General features: G+C 38.6%; 1 protein-coding gene across 5 annotated transcripts in view; it reads right to left on the bottom strand.

The window, feature by feature from the left end:
- The window catches only part of Sply (Sphingosine-1-phosphate lyase), a 284903-nt gene that overhangs the window by 23175 nt on the left and 248786 nt on the right, over positions 1 to 12942 (bottom strand). For all 5 annotated transcript variants that reach the window (XM_070088235.1, XM_070088236.1, XM_070088234.1 and 2 more), the window contains one exon: positions 9154 to 9274. In XM_070088235.1, coding sequence (XP_069944336.1) covers positions 9154 to 9274 — 121 coding nt within the window. The remainder of the gene's footprint in view (positions 1 to 9153; positions 9275 to 12942) is intronic.

Below are 12942 nucleotides of genomic sequence, written 5' to 3'. Positions count from 1 at the left end.
ACAAGAAGACGGCCAGTAACCTATGCTCGGTTTAATAGAAAGAAGTTTGTTACCGAGTAGAGTTAACCAATGTTGTTGCCAACGGGTGTGAAGGTGGGTAGCTATTACAGCAAAATAGTCTGGAAATGGGACACCTCTATATGAAATTGGTAGGTCATGTACTGCTGACCATGCAGCAGTGTCTGCCTGTTCATTGCCCTGTACGTCAACATGACCAGGGGCCCAACAAAAAACAATATCTTTATGCTTGGTAGAGATACAGCGTAGCCAAAGTTGGATACGGAGAACTAGGGGGTGAGGTGTGTCAAATTTCCGTATAGCCTGTAGAGCACTAAGGGAGTCTGAGACAACCACAAATGATGACACAGGCATAGATGCAATATGAATAAGTGCTGCAAGAAAGGCATGCAATTCTGCATTAAAAATGCTGGCCGAAGATAGTAAATGCCCTCGCACAACACTGTCCGGAAACACTGCTGCGAATCCAACGCCGTCAGAAGACTTAGAGCCATCTGTGTACTACACTGCGATGGCATGAGAATGAGAGTGGAAGTGGTCAAGAAAAAGAGAGCGGGAAGCCACCGTAGGCAGTTGGGCTTTCGAGCAAGGGAGTGAGAAAGAACAGACCCAAACAGCTGGAACTTCCCAGGGGGGTAGGGAAAAGTGAGATGCTACATGAACACATAAAGGTGGTAACTGAAGGGAAGACAAGAGCAAATGTAGGCGGAGAGAAGGGATGGAGCAAACAGGGGTGGCGAACAAATAAAGAATGTCTACTAATATCGGTGACCATTCTATAAATGGAATGATTGCGGAGATCGTGAGAGCGTACATAGTAGCGAAGGCAATGGGCATCACGGCGATCAGACAAGGATGGAACATTTGCTTCTGCATAGAGGCTCTCAACAGGGAAAGAGCGAAAAGCACCAAGGCATAAATGTAATCCTTGGTGATGGATGGGGTTAAGGCTAGAGAGAGTAGCAGGAGAGGCCGCTGAATAGATCTGGTCACCATAATCGAGTTTCGATAAAATGAGGGCTGAATGTAGGCGAAGGAGAGTTCGATGATCAGCTCCCCATGAAAGATGAGCACGGGTTTTAAGAAGGTTCAGCCGGCTGTGACAAGTTGCCTTCAGAGAGGTAATGTGAGGTTTCCAGGATAACTTACAGTCAAAGAGAAGGCCTTGAAACCTGACTGTACCATGTTCAGGGATACGGGAGCCACAGAGGTACAAAGGATGATCGGAGATGACAGAGTGTCTAGTTAAAGTAATTTGGTGAGTTTTGGTACTGGAAAATTTAAACCCATGCGTGGTGGCCCAATTGGAAACACGGTTGACTGCATGCTGGAGAGAAACTGTAATGAGGTGACAGTCAGTGCCTACATAAGCAATAGTGAAGTCATCTACATAGAGTGATGACTAAATATTGGATGGAAGAACAGAGGCCAAATCATTTATAGCAAGGAGAAAATGAGTTGTGCTTAGAACACATCCCTGAGGGACACCTTCAGCTTGGACAAAGTCAGGGGAGGGCACATTATTAACTCGAACACGTTAATGTCTGTCAGTTAAAAAGTTCTTAATAACCAAAACAAGTCAGACTTATTTCCATTGCCTTCACTCAGAGCTTCATTTCTTCTAAAAATGGTGTTACATGAGAATGAGAGTGTTCCTCTTTATTTATTCCTCCGTATCAATGTAGAGACAACTTGTACACAATGTAACTTGTACACAAACCAGACATGTACACTTTGTTTGTTTACAAAACTTGCATTCGCCTGGTTTGTTTACATAACTCTGCGCCTGTCCTCTCTCATGTACTCATTCTCATTCTCATTCTCTCTCTCTCTCTCATTCTCTCTCTCTCTCTCTCTCTCATTCTCTCTCTCATTCTCTCTCTCATTCTCTCTCTCATTCTCTCTCTCTCTCTCTCTCTCTCTCTCTCTCTCTCTCTCTCTCTCTCTCTCTCTCTCTCTCTCTCTCTCTCTCTCTCTCTCTCTCTCTCTCTCATTTATTCATTTTATCTTGTTTACTCACCTCTGACCCTACATTAAGACTACAATTATTTTAAGGTAAGTAATGAGTGAACTGTATATGCAGTTTATCACTCTAGGACGCTTAAATGTTATAGAATATTTTGTGTGGGTGGGTTGGCCTGGTTGGCTACCATACACACCACACTTGATTTCTTACAATAAATACTATTTGTCTCTATGGGGAAGTGGAACAGAATTCTTCCTCCGTAAGCTATGCATGTCGTAAGAGGCGACTAAAATGTCGGGAGCAAGGGGCTAGTAACCCCTTCTCCCGTATAAATTACTAAATTTAAAAAGAGAAACTTTTGTTTTTCTTTTTGGGCCACCCTGCCTTGGTGGGATACAGCCGGTTTGTAGAAAAAAAAAAATACTATTTGTCTCACCACAGATTAAAACTACAAATATTTTAAGGTAAATAATGAGTGTACTATATGTGTATTTTACTTTATTATTTTTTAATGCCTAGTTCTATTGCTAACTTAATATATGTTAGTGTAAATTTGTTAGCTAGTATTTATATGCATTTATAAGTGGAAAAAAGGGGTGTTCCACTTCACGGCGATTTCCGCTTTATGGCAGTAGCCTGGAACCTAACCTGCCATATAAGTGGGGTCCTACTGTACAGTGGAACCTCCACTTATGAGCGCATCCATGCATGAGTTTTTCCAGATACGAGCAGTTGCTCAGTCGATTTTTTGCTTTCATATGCGAGTGAAATTTCCAGATGTGAGCGGGCCTCTTGTGGGGGCTCTTGCTCTTGATCTAGGGAATTGGATCTCAGTTGTTTGTTGGACTATCTTACTGAAACATGGGCAATGTATGATGGAAAGATGCTTCTTAACGTACACCAAAAATGAAAGAAATCAAACAATAAATAACGGAGTTCACTTCTCAGCCATTAGCTTCCCCATAGCAGTATATTTTCATATGGTTATGGTTATATTCTCGTTTTTTGGTCTCATTTGATAGAATGGAAGATATACTACAGAAACGTATATGATTTTGATTGGTTTCATTATGAAAAGTACCTTGAAATTGAGCTCAAAATAACAAATGTTTGATTGTTTGGCGATGTTCAAGAGTAAACCAATGACGTCACTGTCCAATACTTGTCCGATTGGCACTGCCCCTCAACCTTCACATATTGGAAAGGTCTTCAACACACTAGCAAAAGTGGGAGCAGACATCATTAGGAAGCAGTGGCAGACAACATGAATCAGCAGTGACAGACAACATGAAGCAGCAGTGGCAGACATCATGAAGCAGCAGTGGCAGACAACATGAAGCAGCAGTGGCAGACATCACAAGGTAGCAGTGGCAGACAACATGAAGTAGCAGTGGCAGACAATATGAAGCAGCAGTGGCAGACAATATGTAATGACATGTATTTTATTCATTCTAATGTATATATCATGTTTCTATGTTATTAATATTGTTTATTATATCATATTAGATGAATTGTGATAGATAAATAAGCCATATAGTTGATATTAGGGAAATTTTTCTTCTTTCAACAAACCGGCCATATCCCACCATGGCAGGGTGGCCCAAAAAGAAAAACGAAAGTTTCTCTTTATAAATTTAGTAATTTATACAGGAGAAGGGGTTACTAGCCCCTTGCTCCTGGCATTTTAGTCGCCTCTTACAACACGCATGGCTTACGGAGGAAGAATTCTGTTCCACCTCCCCATGAAGATAAGAGGAAATAAACAAGAACAAGAACTAGAAAGAAAATAGATGAAAACCCAGAGGGGTGTGTGTATGTATATGCTTGTACATGTGTGTGTAGTGTGACCTAAGTGCAAGTAGAAGTAGTAAGACATACCTGACATCTTGCATGTTTATGAGACAGACAAAAGACACCAGCAATCCTACAATCATGTAAAACAATTACAGGCTTTTGTTTTACACTCACTTGGCAGGACGGTAGTACCTCCCTGGGCGGTTGCTGTTTACCAACCTACTACCTAGGATTAGGGAAATTATTGAAGCATTTTGTTGTGCCTGGAATGCCACTGGAACATATTAATTCCATTTCAATTCATTTAAACGAGGAAAAATGACTCTGCAAGCGAACAAATCCAGATGCGAGCAAGGTCACGGAATGGACTAAACTTGTGAGTGGAGGTTCCACTGTACAGTGGAACCTCTACTAGCGAGCGCATCCACTTGCGAGTTTATCCAAATATGAGCAGTCGCTGGGTCGATTTTTTGCTTCCATACGCTAGCAAAATTTCCATAAGCGAGCAGACCTCAAGGCAGGTTCCTTGACGCTGGTGAGGGGCTCTTGCTCTTGATCTAGGGAATTGTATCTCATTTGTTTGTTGGACTATCTTATTGAAACTTGGGCAATATATTATGGAAAGATGCTTAACTTGCATCAGAAATGAAAGAAATTGGAACATAAATAATGGAGTTCACTTCTCAGCAATTAGCCACCCCTTAGCGGTATTTTTGTATGGTTTTTATGGTTGTATTCTCATTATTTTTATGATTTTGATTGCTTTCACGATGAAAAGTAACTCGAAATTGAGCTCAACGTAGGAGAAATGTTCCATTGCTTGGCTATGTTCAAGAGTAAACAAATGATGTCAATGGCCATTCCAATATGTAGTAGTGAATGGGCTGACATTATTTATATGATTATTGCAATAATGCATAACATTAAATCGTATATTTTTTGTGGGAATAAAATTTACAAATTATTTACATTGTAATAATAATAATTATAAAAATAATAATAATAATAATAATAATATGTATAATAATAATAATACGTATATTAATAATAATACGTATAATAATAAGAGTATAATAATATAATACAATAATAATAATAATAATAATAAAGTCGTCCCTCGTTTTTCGTAATTAATCCGTTCCTGGAGCCGTTACTATAAACGAAATTTACGATTTGCGAATCAATTTTCCCCATAAGAAATAATGTAAATACAATTAATCAGTTCCTGACACCCAGAAGTAAGAACATAAGAACATAAGAAAAGAGGAACACTGCAGCAGGCCTGTTGGCCCATACTAGGCAGGTCCTTTACAGTTCATCCCACTAACAAAACATTTGCCCAACCCAATTTTCAATGCTACCCAAGAAATAAGCTCTGATGTGCAAGTCCCACTCAAATCCAAGCCCTCTCACTCATGTATTTATCCAACCTAAATTTGAAACTACCCAAAGTCCTAGCCTCAATAACCCAACTAGGCAGACTGTTCCACTCATCAACTACCCTATTTCCAAACCAATACTTTCCTATGTCCTTTCTAAATCTAAACTTATCTAATTTAAATCCATTACTGCGGGTTCTCTCTTGGAGAGATATCCTCAAGACCTTATTAATATCCCCTTTATTAATACCTATCTTCCACTTATACACTTCGATCAGGTCTCCCCTCATTCTTCGTCTAACAAGTGAATGTAATTTAAGAGTCTTCAATCTTTCTTCATAAGGAAGATTTCTAACGCTATGTATTAATTTAGTCATCCCACGCTGAATGTTTTCTAACGAATTTATGTCCATTCTGTAATATGGAGACCAGAACTGAGCTGCATAATCTAGGTGAGGCCTTACTAATGATGTATAAAGCTGCAGTATGACCTCTGGACTTCTGTTGCTTACACTTCTTGATATAAATCCCAGTAATCTATTTGCCTTATTACGTATGCTTAGGCATTACTGTCTTGGTTTAAGGTTGCTGCTTACCATAACCCCCAAGTCCTTTTCGCAATCTGTATGGCTAAGTTCTACATTATTTAACTTATAAGTGCTAGGGTTATGGACACTCCCGACCTTGCATTTATCTACATTGAACTGCATCTGCCACTTTTCTGACCAAGAATAGAGTTTGTCTAAATCCTTCTGAAGTTCCCTAACATCTACGTTTAAATCAATTATCCTACCTATCTTTGTGTCATCGGCGAATTTGCTCATAAAAAGTATTAAAACAAAAAATTTTTTACATGAAATATACATATAGTACATAAACAATACAATGGGAAATGATGAACGAAACATTAACAGCATAACACTTACCTTTATTGGAGATTCTTCTTAGTGTATGGGAGACTGGAGGAGGACAGAGATTGGATTGTTTACAGTTTGGAAGGGGAATCCCCTTCCAGCAACACCTCAGGTACCAATTGCTTCTCTTCTCTGCTTCTTAATGCCACTAGGACCACCTTGAGAGTCACTCGAGTCCTGTCTCGCAAAGTAACTGTGGAGAGAGCTCTGTTTCTGGCGTCTCTTTAACACTTCCCGAAAATGGCCCAAGACTTTGTCACTGTACATATTTCTCACCTTCTTTACCACAGGCTTGGCACTAGGAGCTTTCTTTGGAGCCATGGTAGCTTATTTAGTAATTGCAAGCACTAAAATGAGTGGAATATTATGAAATATTTCGTAGGAGCACTTGAGGGGACCTTCACTCACTGGTAAACAATGCCAGACTGGCTGGGTAGGGAGGCCGCCCCGGCTCACACTGTGCATACGCGTCCCGGATGAACTACTATTCGCGAGTCAACCTATGAAAAGCGAGTCCATGTTTATACGAAAATACCCCTATGATTGGCGAAATTTACGATTGCCGAGAACTACGAAAAGCGAGGGAACACTGTATAATATGCATAATAATACATATGTAGGTAGTAGGTTGGTAGACAGCAACCGCCCAGGGAGATAGGTAGTAGGTTGGTAGACAGCAACCGCCCAGGGAGGTACTACCGTCCTGCCAAGGGAGTGTAAAACAGAAGCCTGTAATTGCTTTACACAATGGTAGGATTGCTGGTGTCTTTTTTTCTGTCTCATGAACATGCAAGGTTTCAGGTACGTCTTGCTACTTTTACTTACACTTAGGTCACACTACACATACATGTACAAGCATATAGTATATACACACCCCTCTGGGTTTTCTTCTATTTTCTTACTAGTTCTTGTTCTTGTTTATTTCCTGTTCTCTCCATGGGGAAGTGGAACAGAATACTTTCTCCGTAAGCCATGCGTGTTGTAAGAGGCGACAAAAATGCCAGGAGCAAGGGGCTAGTAACCCCTTCTCCTGTATATATTACTAAAACTTTCGTTTTTCCTTTTGGGCCACCCCACCTCGGTGGGATACGGCCGGTGTGTTGAAAGAATGAATAATACATATATAATAATAATGCACTACAAAATAATAATAATTATAATAATAGACGGATTCAAAAGGCCATCAGTAGATGGCAGTGTTTACCACAACAAAGAGGGAGCGGTTGTGGCCGCCTCCACCTGTTACATAATGACATATTTTATTCATTTTAGAGTATATATCAGGTTTCTATGTTATTTATATTGTTTATTATTTCATATTAGATGAACTATGATAGATAAATAAACCATAGAGTCGATGATAGCAAAATATTCAGAGAGTATTTTGTCCTGTCTCCAGACAAACTCTCGTCAGCCGCCGCCACCACAAATATAATGACATTTTATTCATTCTGGACTATATATCAGGTTTCTATGTTATTTATACTGTTTGTTATGTCATATTATATGAACTGTGATAGATAAATAAGCTGTAGAGTTGATGATAGCGAAATATTCAAGGAGTATTTTGTCCTGTCTCCAGACAAACTCTCGTCGGCCACCGCCGCCACATATATTTATTTATTTATTCATTTATTTATTTATTTATTTATTAATCTGAACATGATATAGAGAAGTACAAAGAATACATTTTTTAAAGTGCAGCACGCCAAAGCCCCTTGTATGCAGAGCATTATGGGCAGGCTTAAAATTAACTTAAGATTAACTAAGCAATGATATATTCAGTGGTACAAAAATTATTGTAAAACAGATAACAATTTAGTACAAATGAGTATTACAAAGACAGGTCATATGGTCATTTACTGTGTTGCTGTGTAATCAGTAGAATAGAGTATTCTGTTAGGTAATGAAGTTAAATAGTAACAAAGTTTGATTGGGTCACAGGTTGACATTTATGAGATACAATAATGAGATACATATATGAGATACAATTTATGAGATACAATTGTTCAGTATTTATTTAGTTGTGAGTGAGTAAGTGATTTTTGAGAAGAGACTTGAATTTATAAACAGACAGTGTTTCTTTTATATTCACAGGTAATGAATTCCAGATTTTAGGGCCTTTTATGTGCATTGAGTTTTTGCATAGCGTGAGATGGACACGAGGAACATCAAAGAGTGATCTGTGCCTTCTGTTATGGTCATGTGTTCTGTTAAGGTTGGTAAGGAGATGTTTGAGGGGAAGGTTTATGTCAGAGTTAAGTGTTCTATGTATGTAGTAGGTGCAGTAATAAGTATGGATGTTTTGTATTGTGAGTAGGTTTAGAATTTTGAATACTGGTGGTGTGTGTTGTCTGTAGTGGGAATTTGTTATCATTCTGACTGCAGCTATATAATGACATTTTATTCATTCTGGACTATATATCAGGTTTCTATGTTATTTATATTGTTTGTTATGTCATATTAGATTAACTGTGATAGATAAATAAGCCGTATAGATGATATTAGTAAAATTATTCAAGAAGTATGTATTTTGTCCGGTCTCCAGACAGACTCTCGTCCACCACTAACACCACCCGTACCACTACATGAATTACATATTTTATTCATTTTAGAGTATATATCAGGTTTCTATGTTATTTATATTGTTTATTATGTCATATTAAGCCGAAAAGTTTATATTAGTGAAATTACTGAAGTAAAGAATTCCACTGGAACGGATTAATTGCACTTCAATTAATTTAAATGAGGAAAACTGACTCTGCAAACGAGTAAATCCAGTTGCGAGCAAGGTCATGGAATGGATTAAACTCGCAAGTAGAGGTTCCACTGTATTATATTATGGGGTGCTAGTAAATCATGGGTGCACAAATTTGGAAACCTAGATGAAGTCTTACTCATTATACAGAATGTATACTATTGAAGACAACCATGACCATAACTAAGTAGACAATGTGTCCCCTCTAACTTTACATTTATTTCACCTTAATTCAGAGCTATACACATTAAAAATTACTACACATACAGAAATGTAAAACTGAAGCTTAAAACCTTATTCATAACTAAATATAATATCACTCACGCTGTCTCCATCATCTTTAGTTGGATTCTTCAATATATTCTCTGTAACTTCTCTGATATCTTTCAGGAAGCGATCAGATACTTCTGGCTGTGTATGTAGAACTGTAACAGCCAAGTGGATGCTAAAAAAGAAACAAGAGATATAAAGATGTTAATGATACTTGTCTGAGCTAAATAAACATTAAAAATGTCCTTATATTTGCATTTTTTACCAACAAGAAAGCTATCAATTAGCTCACTCCAATTATCAACCAGACTGAAACCTAAAATCTATCAACCTCTATCTACAGTATACTAATACACTACTGAAATAGTGATGAAGGAATACCTTGCTCAACAACTGGGGTTAAATTCAGGATCTGAGAATGTTAAAGGTGAGCGCTAAGTGTGATGTTAAAACTCTTACGGGGGAAAACCAGAGTATCCAGAAGAACAATACATGATCAAAAATTTACTGATAAATATTGAACAAAATTCAATTAACACTCACCAAAACACTTTCCATACATGCAACACTTATCATATATATAGGTCAGAAGGAAAATGCAATTAAAGAGGGTTATTAACAAGTGATCATAAGCAGTCTGGAGACTCACAGCAGGCAATTCAGCTTATCTAACTCATGAAATATAAATTAACAAGCTAGTGATATCCCACTGAGACAGGGTAACCTAAAAAGAAAAACTAAAGCTTCTCTTTTTAAATTTAGTAATGTATACGGGAGAAGAGGTTACTAGCCCCTTGCTCCTGGCATTTTAGTTGCCTCTTATGACAGACATGGCTTGAGGAAGAACTCTGTTTCACTTTCTCATGGAGATTAGAGGAAATAAATAGGGACAGAAACTAATAAGAAAATAGAAGAAAACCCGGAGGGGTGTGTATATATATGCTTGTATATGCATGTGTAGTGTGATCTAAGTGAAAGTAGAAGTAGCAAGACGTACCTGAAATCTTACATTATTTTTTTTTTTTTTGTCATGTTGGCCGTTTCCCACTGAGGCAGGGTGACCCAAAAAGAAAGAAAAAACTTTCATCATCATTCAACACTGTCACCATCACTCATACATAATCACTGTCTTTCCAAAGGCATTCAGATACGACAGTTCAGAAGTCCCTCCAAACTGCCAATATCCTAAACCCCTCCTTTAAAGTGCGGACATTGTACTTCCCATTTCCAGGACTCAAGTCCGGTTAACCAGTTTCCCTGAATCCCTTCACAAAATATTACCCTGCTCACACTCCAACAGGTCATCAGTTCCCAAAAACCATTCGTCTCCATTCACTCCTATCTAACAAGCTCACGCACACTTGCTTGAAGTCCAAGCCCCTTGCCCACAAAACATCCTTTACCCTCTCCCTCCAACTTTTTCAGGGACGACCCTTACCCTGCCTTCCTTCCCCAATAGATTTATAAGCTCTTCAAGTCATTCTACTTTGTTCCATTCTCCTTAAATGACCAAAACCACATCAACAGCCCCTCTTCAGCCCTCTGACAATACTTTTAGTAACTTCACACCTCCTCCTAATTTCCATACTACGAATTCTCTGCATAATATTTACACCACATATTACCCTTAGACATGACATCTCCACTGCCTTCAGCTGCCTCCTCGCTGCAGCATTTACAATCTATGTTTCACACCCATGTAAGAGTGTTGGTACCATTATACTTTCATACATTCCCTTCTTTGCCTCCATGTATAACGTTCTTTGCCTCTACAGATACCTCAATGCACCACTCACCTTGTTTCCTTCATCAATTCTCTGGTTTACCTCATCCTTCATAAACCCATCCGCTGACAAGTCAACTCCCAAATATCTGAAAACATTCGCTTCTTCCATACTCCCACCCTCCAATGTGATATCCAATTTTTCTTTGTCTAAATTGTTTGATACCTTCATCACCTTACTCTTATTTATATTCACTTTCAACTTTCTACCTTCACACACCCTCCCAAACTCGTCCACTAACTTTTGCAACTTTTCTTTAGAATCTCCCCAAAAGCACAGTATCATCAGCAAAAAGTCAATTCCCATTTTGTATTTAATTCCTCATAATTTAATCCCACCCCTCTCCCTAACACCCTAGCATTTACTTCTTTTACAGCTCCATCTATAAATGTGTTAAACAACCACAGTGACATTACACATCCCTGTCTAAGACCTACTTTTACAGGGAAGTAATCTCCCTCTCATCTACATACCCTAACCTGAGCCTCACTATCCTCATAAAAACTCTTTACAGCATTTAGTAATGTACTACCTATTCCATACACTTGCAACATCTGCCACAATGCTCCCTTATCCACTCTATCATATGTCTTTTCTAAATCCATAAATGCAATGAAAACTTCCCTACCTTTATCTAAATACTGTTCACATATATGCTTCAATGTAAACACCTGATCTACACATCCCTTACCCATTCTCAAACCTCCTTGCTCATCTGCAATCCTGCTCTCTGTCTTACCTCTAATTCTTTTAATAATGACCCTAAAATACACTTTACCTGGTATACTCAGTAAACTTATTCCCCTATAATTTTTACAATCTCTTTTGTCCCCCTTCCCTTTACATAGAGGAATTATACATGCTCTCTGCCAATCCCTAGGTACCTTCCCCTCTTTCATACATTAAATAAAAATACCAATTACCTAAAGTCAGTATCTGACCAACCAGGCTGTGGTTCGTACGTCAGCTTACATGCGACCAGCAGTAACAGCCTGGTTGATCAGATCCTGATCCACCATGAGGCCTGGTCTGAGACCAAGCCATGGGGGTGTTAACTCCCGAAACCCTCTTCAGGTAAACTCCAAGTAAACTCCAACACTATATCTGTCCCTGCTTTTAACATTTCTGTCATGATACCATCAGTTCCAGCTGCTTTACCCACTTTCATTCAACATAATGCCTCACACACCTTCCCCCTACTCATATCCTGCTCTTCTTCATTCCTAAAAGATGTTATACCTCCCTGGCCATTGGATGAAATTACTGCCTCCCTTTCTTCATCGACATTTAAAAGTTCCTCAAAATATTCCTGCCATCTACCCAATACCTCCAGCTCCCCATCTACTAAGTCCCCTACTCTGTTTTTAACTGACAAATCCATTCGTTCCCTAGGCTTTCTTAACTTGTTTATCTAGCTCCAAAAAATTTTCTTATTCTCAGTAAAATTTCTTGATAGTGCCTCTCCCACTCTATCATTTGCTCTCCTTATGCACTTTCTCACCACTCTCTTCACCTTTCTTTTACTCTCCATATACTCTGCCCTTCTTATATCAGTTTTGCTTTGTCAAGACCTCTCATAAGCTACCTTTTTCTCTTTTATCGCACCCTTAACTTCATTATTCTACTAATCACTCCTCTTTCCTCCTGCATCCACCCTCATATAGCCAGAAACTTCTGCCTCACATTCTAATACTGCATTTTTAAAACTATACTATCCCTCTTCAACCCTCCCCCCCCCACTACCCATACTTGCACTAGTCCACCTTTCTGCCAAAAGTTGCTTATATCTCACCCTAACTTCCTCCTCCCTAGTTTATAAACTTTCACCTCTCTCTTACTTACTGTTGCAATTTTCCTTTTGTCCCATCTACCTCTTTAATTGTAGCTACAACTAGATAATGATCTGGTATATCTGTTGCCCCTCTATAAACATGTACATCCTGAATCCTACCCATGAACCCTTTATCCACCCATATATATATAATCAACAAACTACTTTCATTACGTGCTATATTATATTTTGCATGTTCATGAGACAGAAAAAAAGACACCAGCAATT

The sequence above is a fragment of the Cherax quadricarinatus genome, chromosome 24 (assembly GCF_038502225.1).
Source record: "Cherax quadricarinatus isolate ZL_2023a chromosome 24, ASM3850222v1, whole genome shotgun sequence".
Classification (NCBI taxonomy): domain Eukaryota; kingdom Metazoa; phylum Arthropoda; class Malacostraca; order Decapoda; family Parastacidae; genus Cherax; species Cherax quadricarinatus.
The sequence above is the reverse complement of the archived record's forward strand: the minus strand, read 5'-3'. Positions and strand labels throughout refer to the sequence as shown.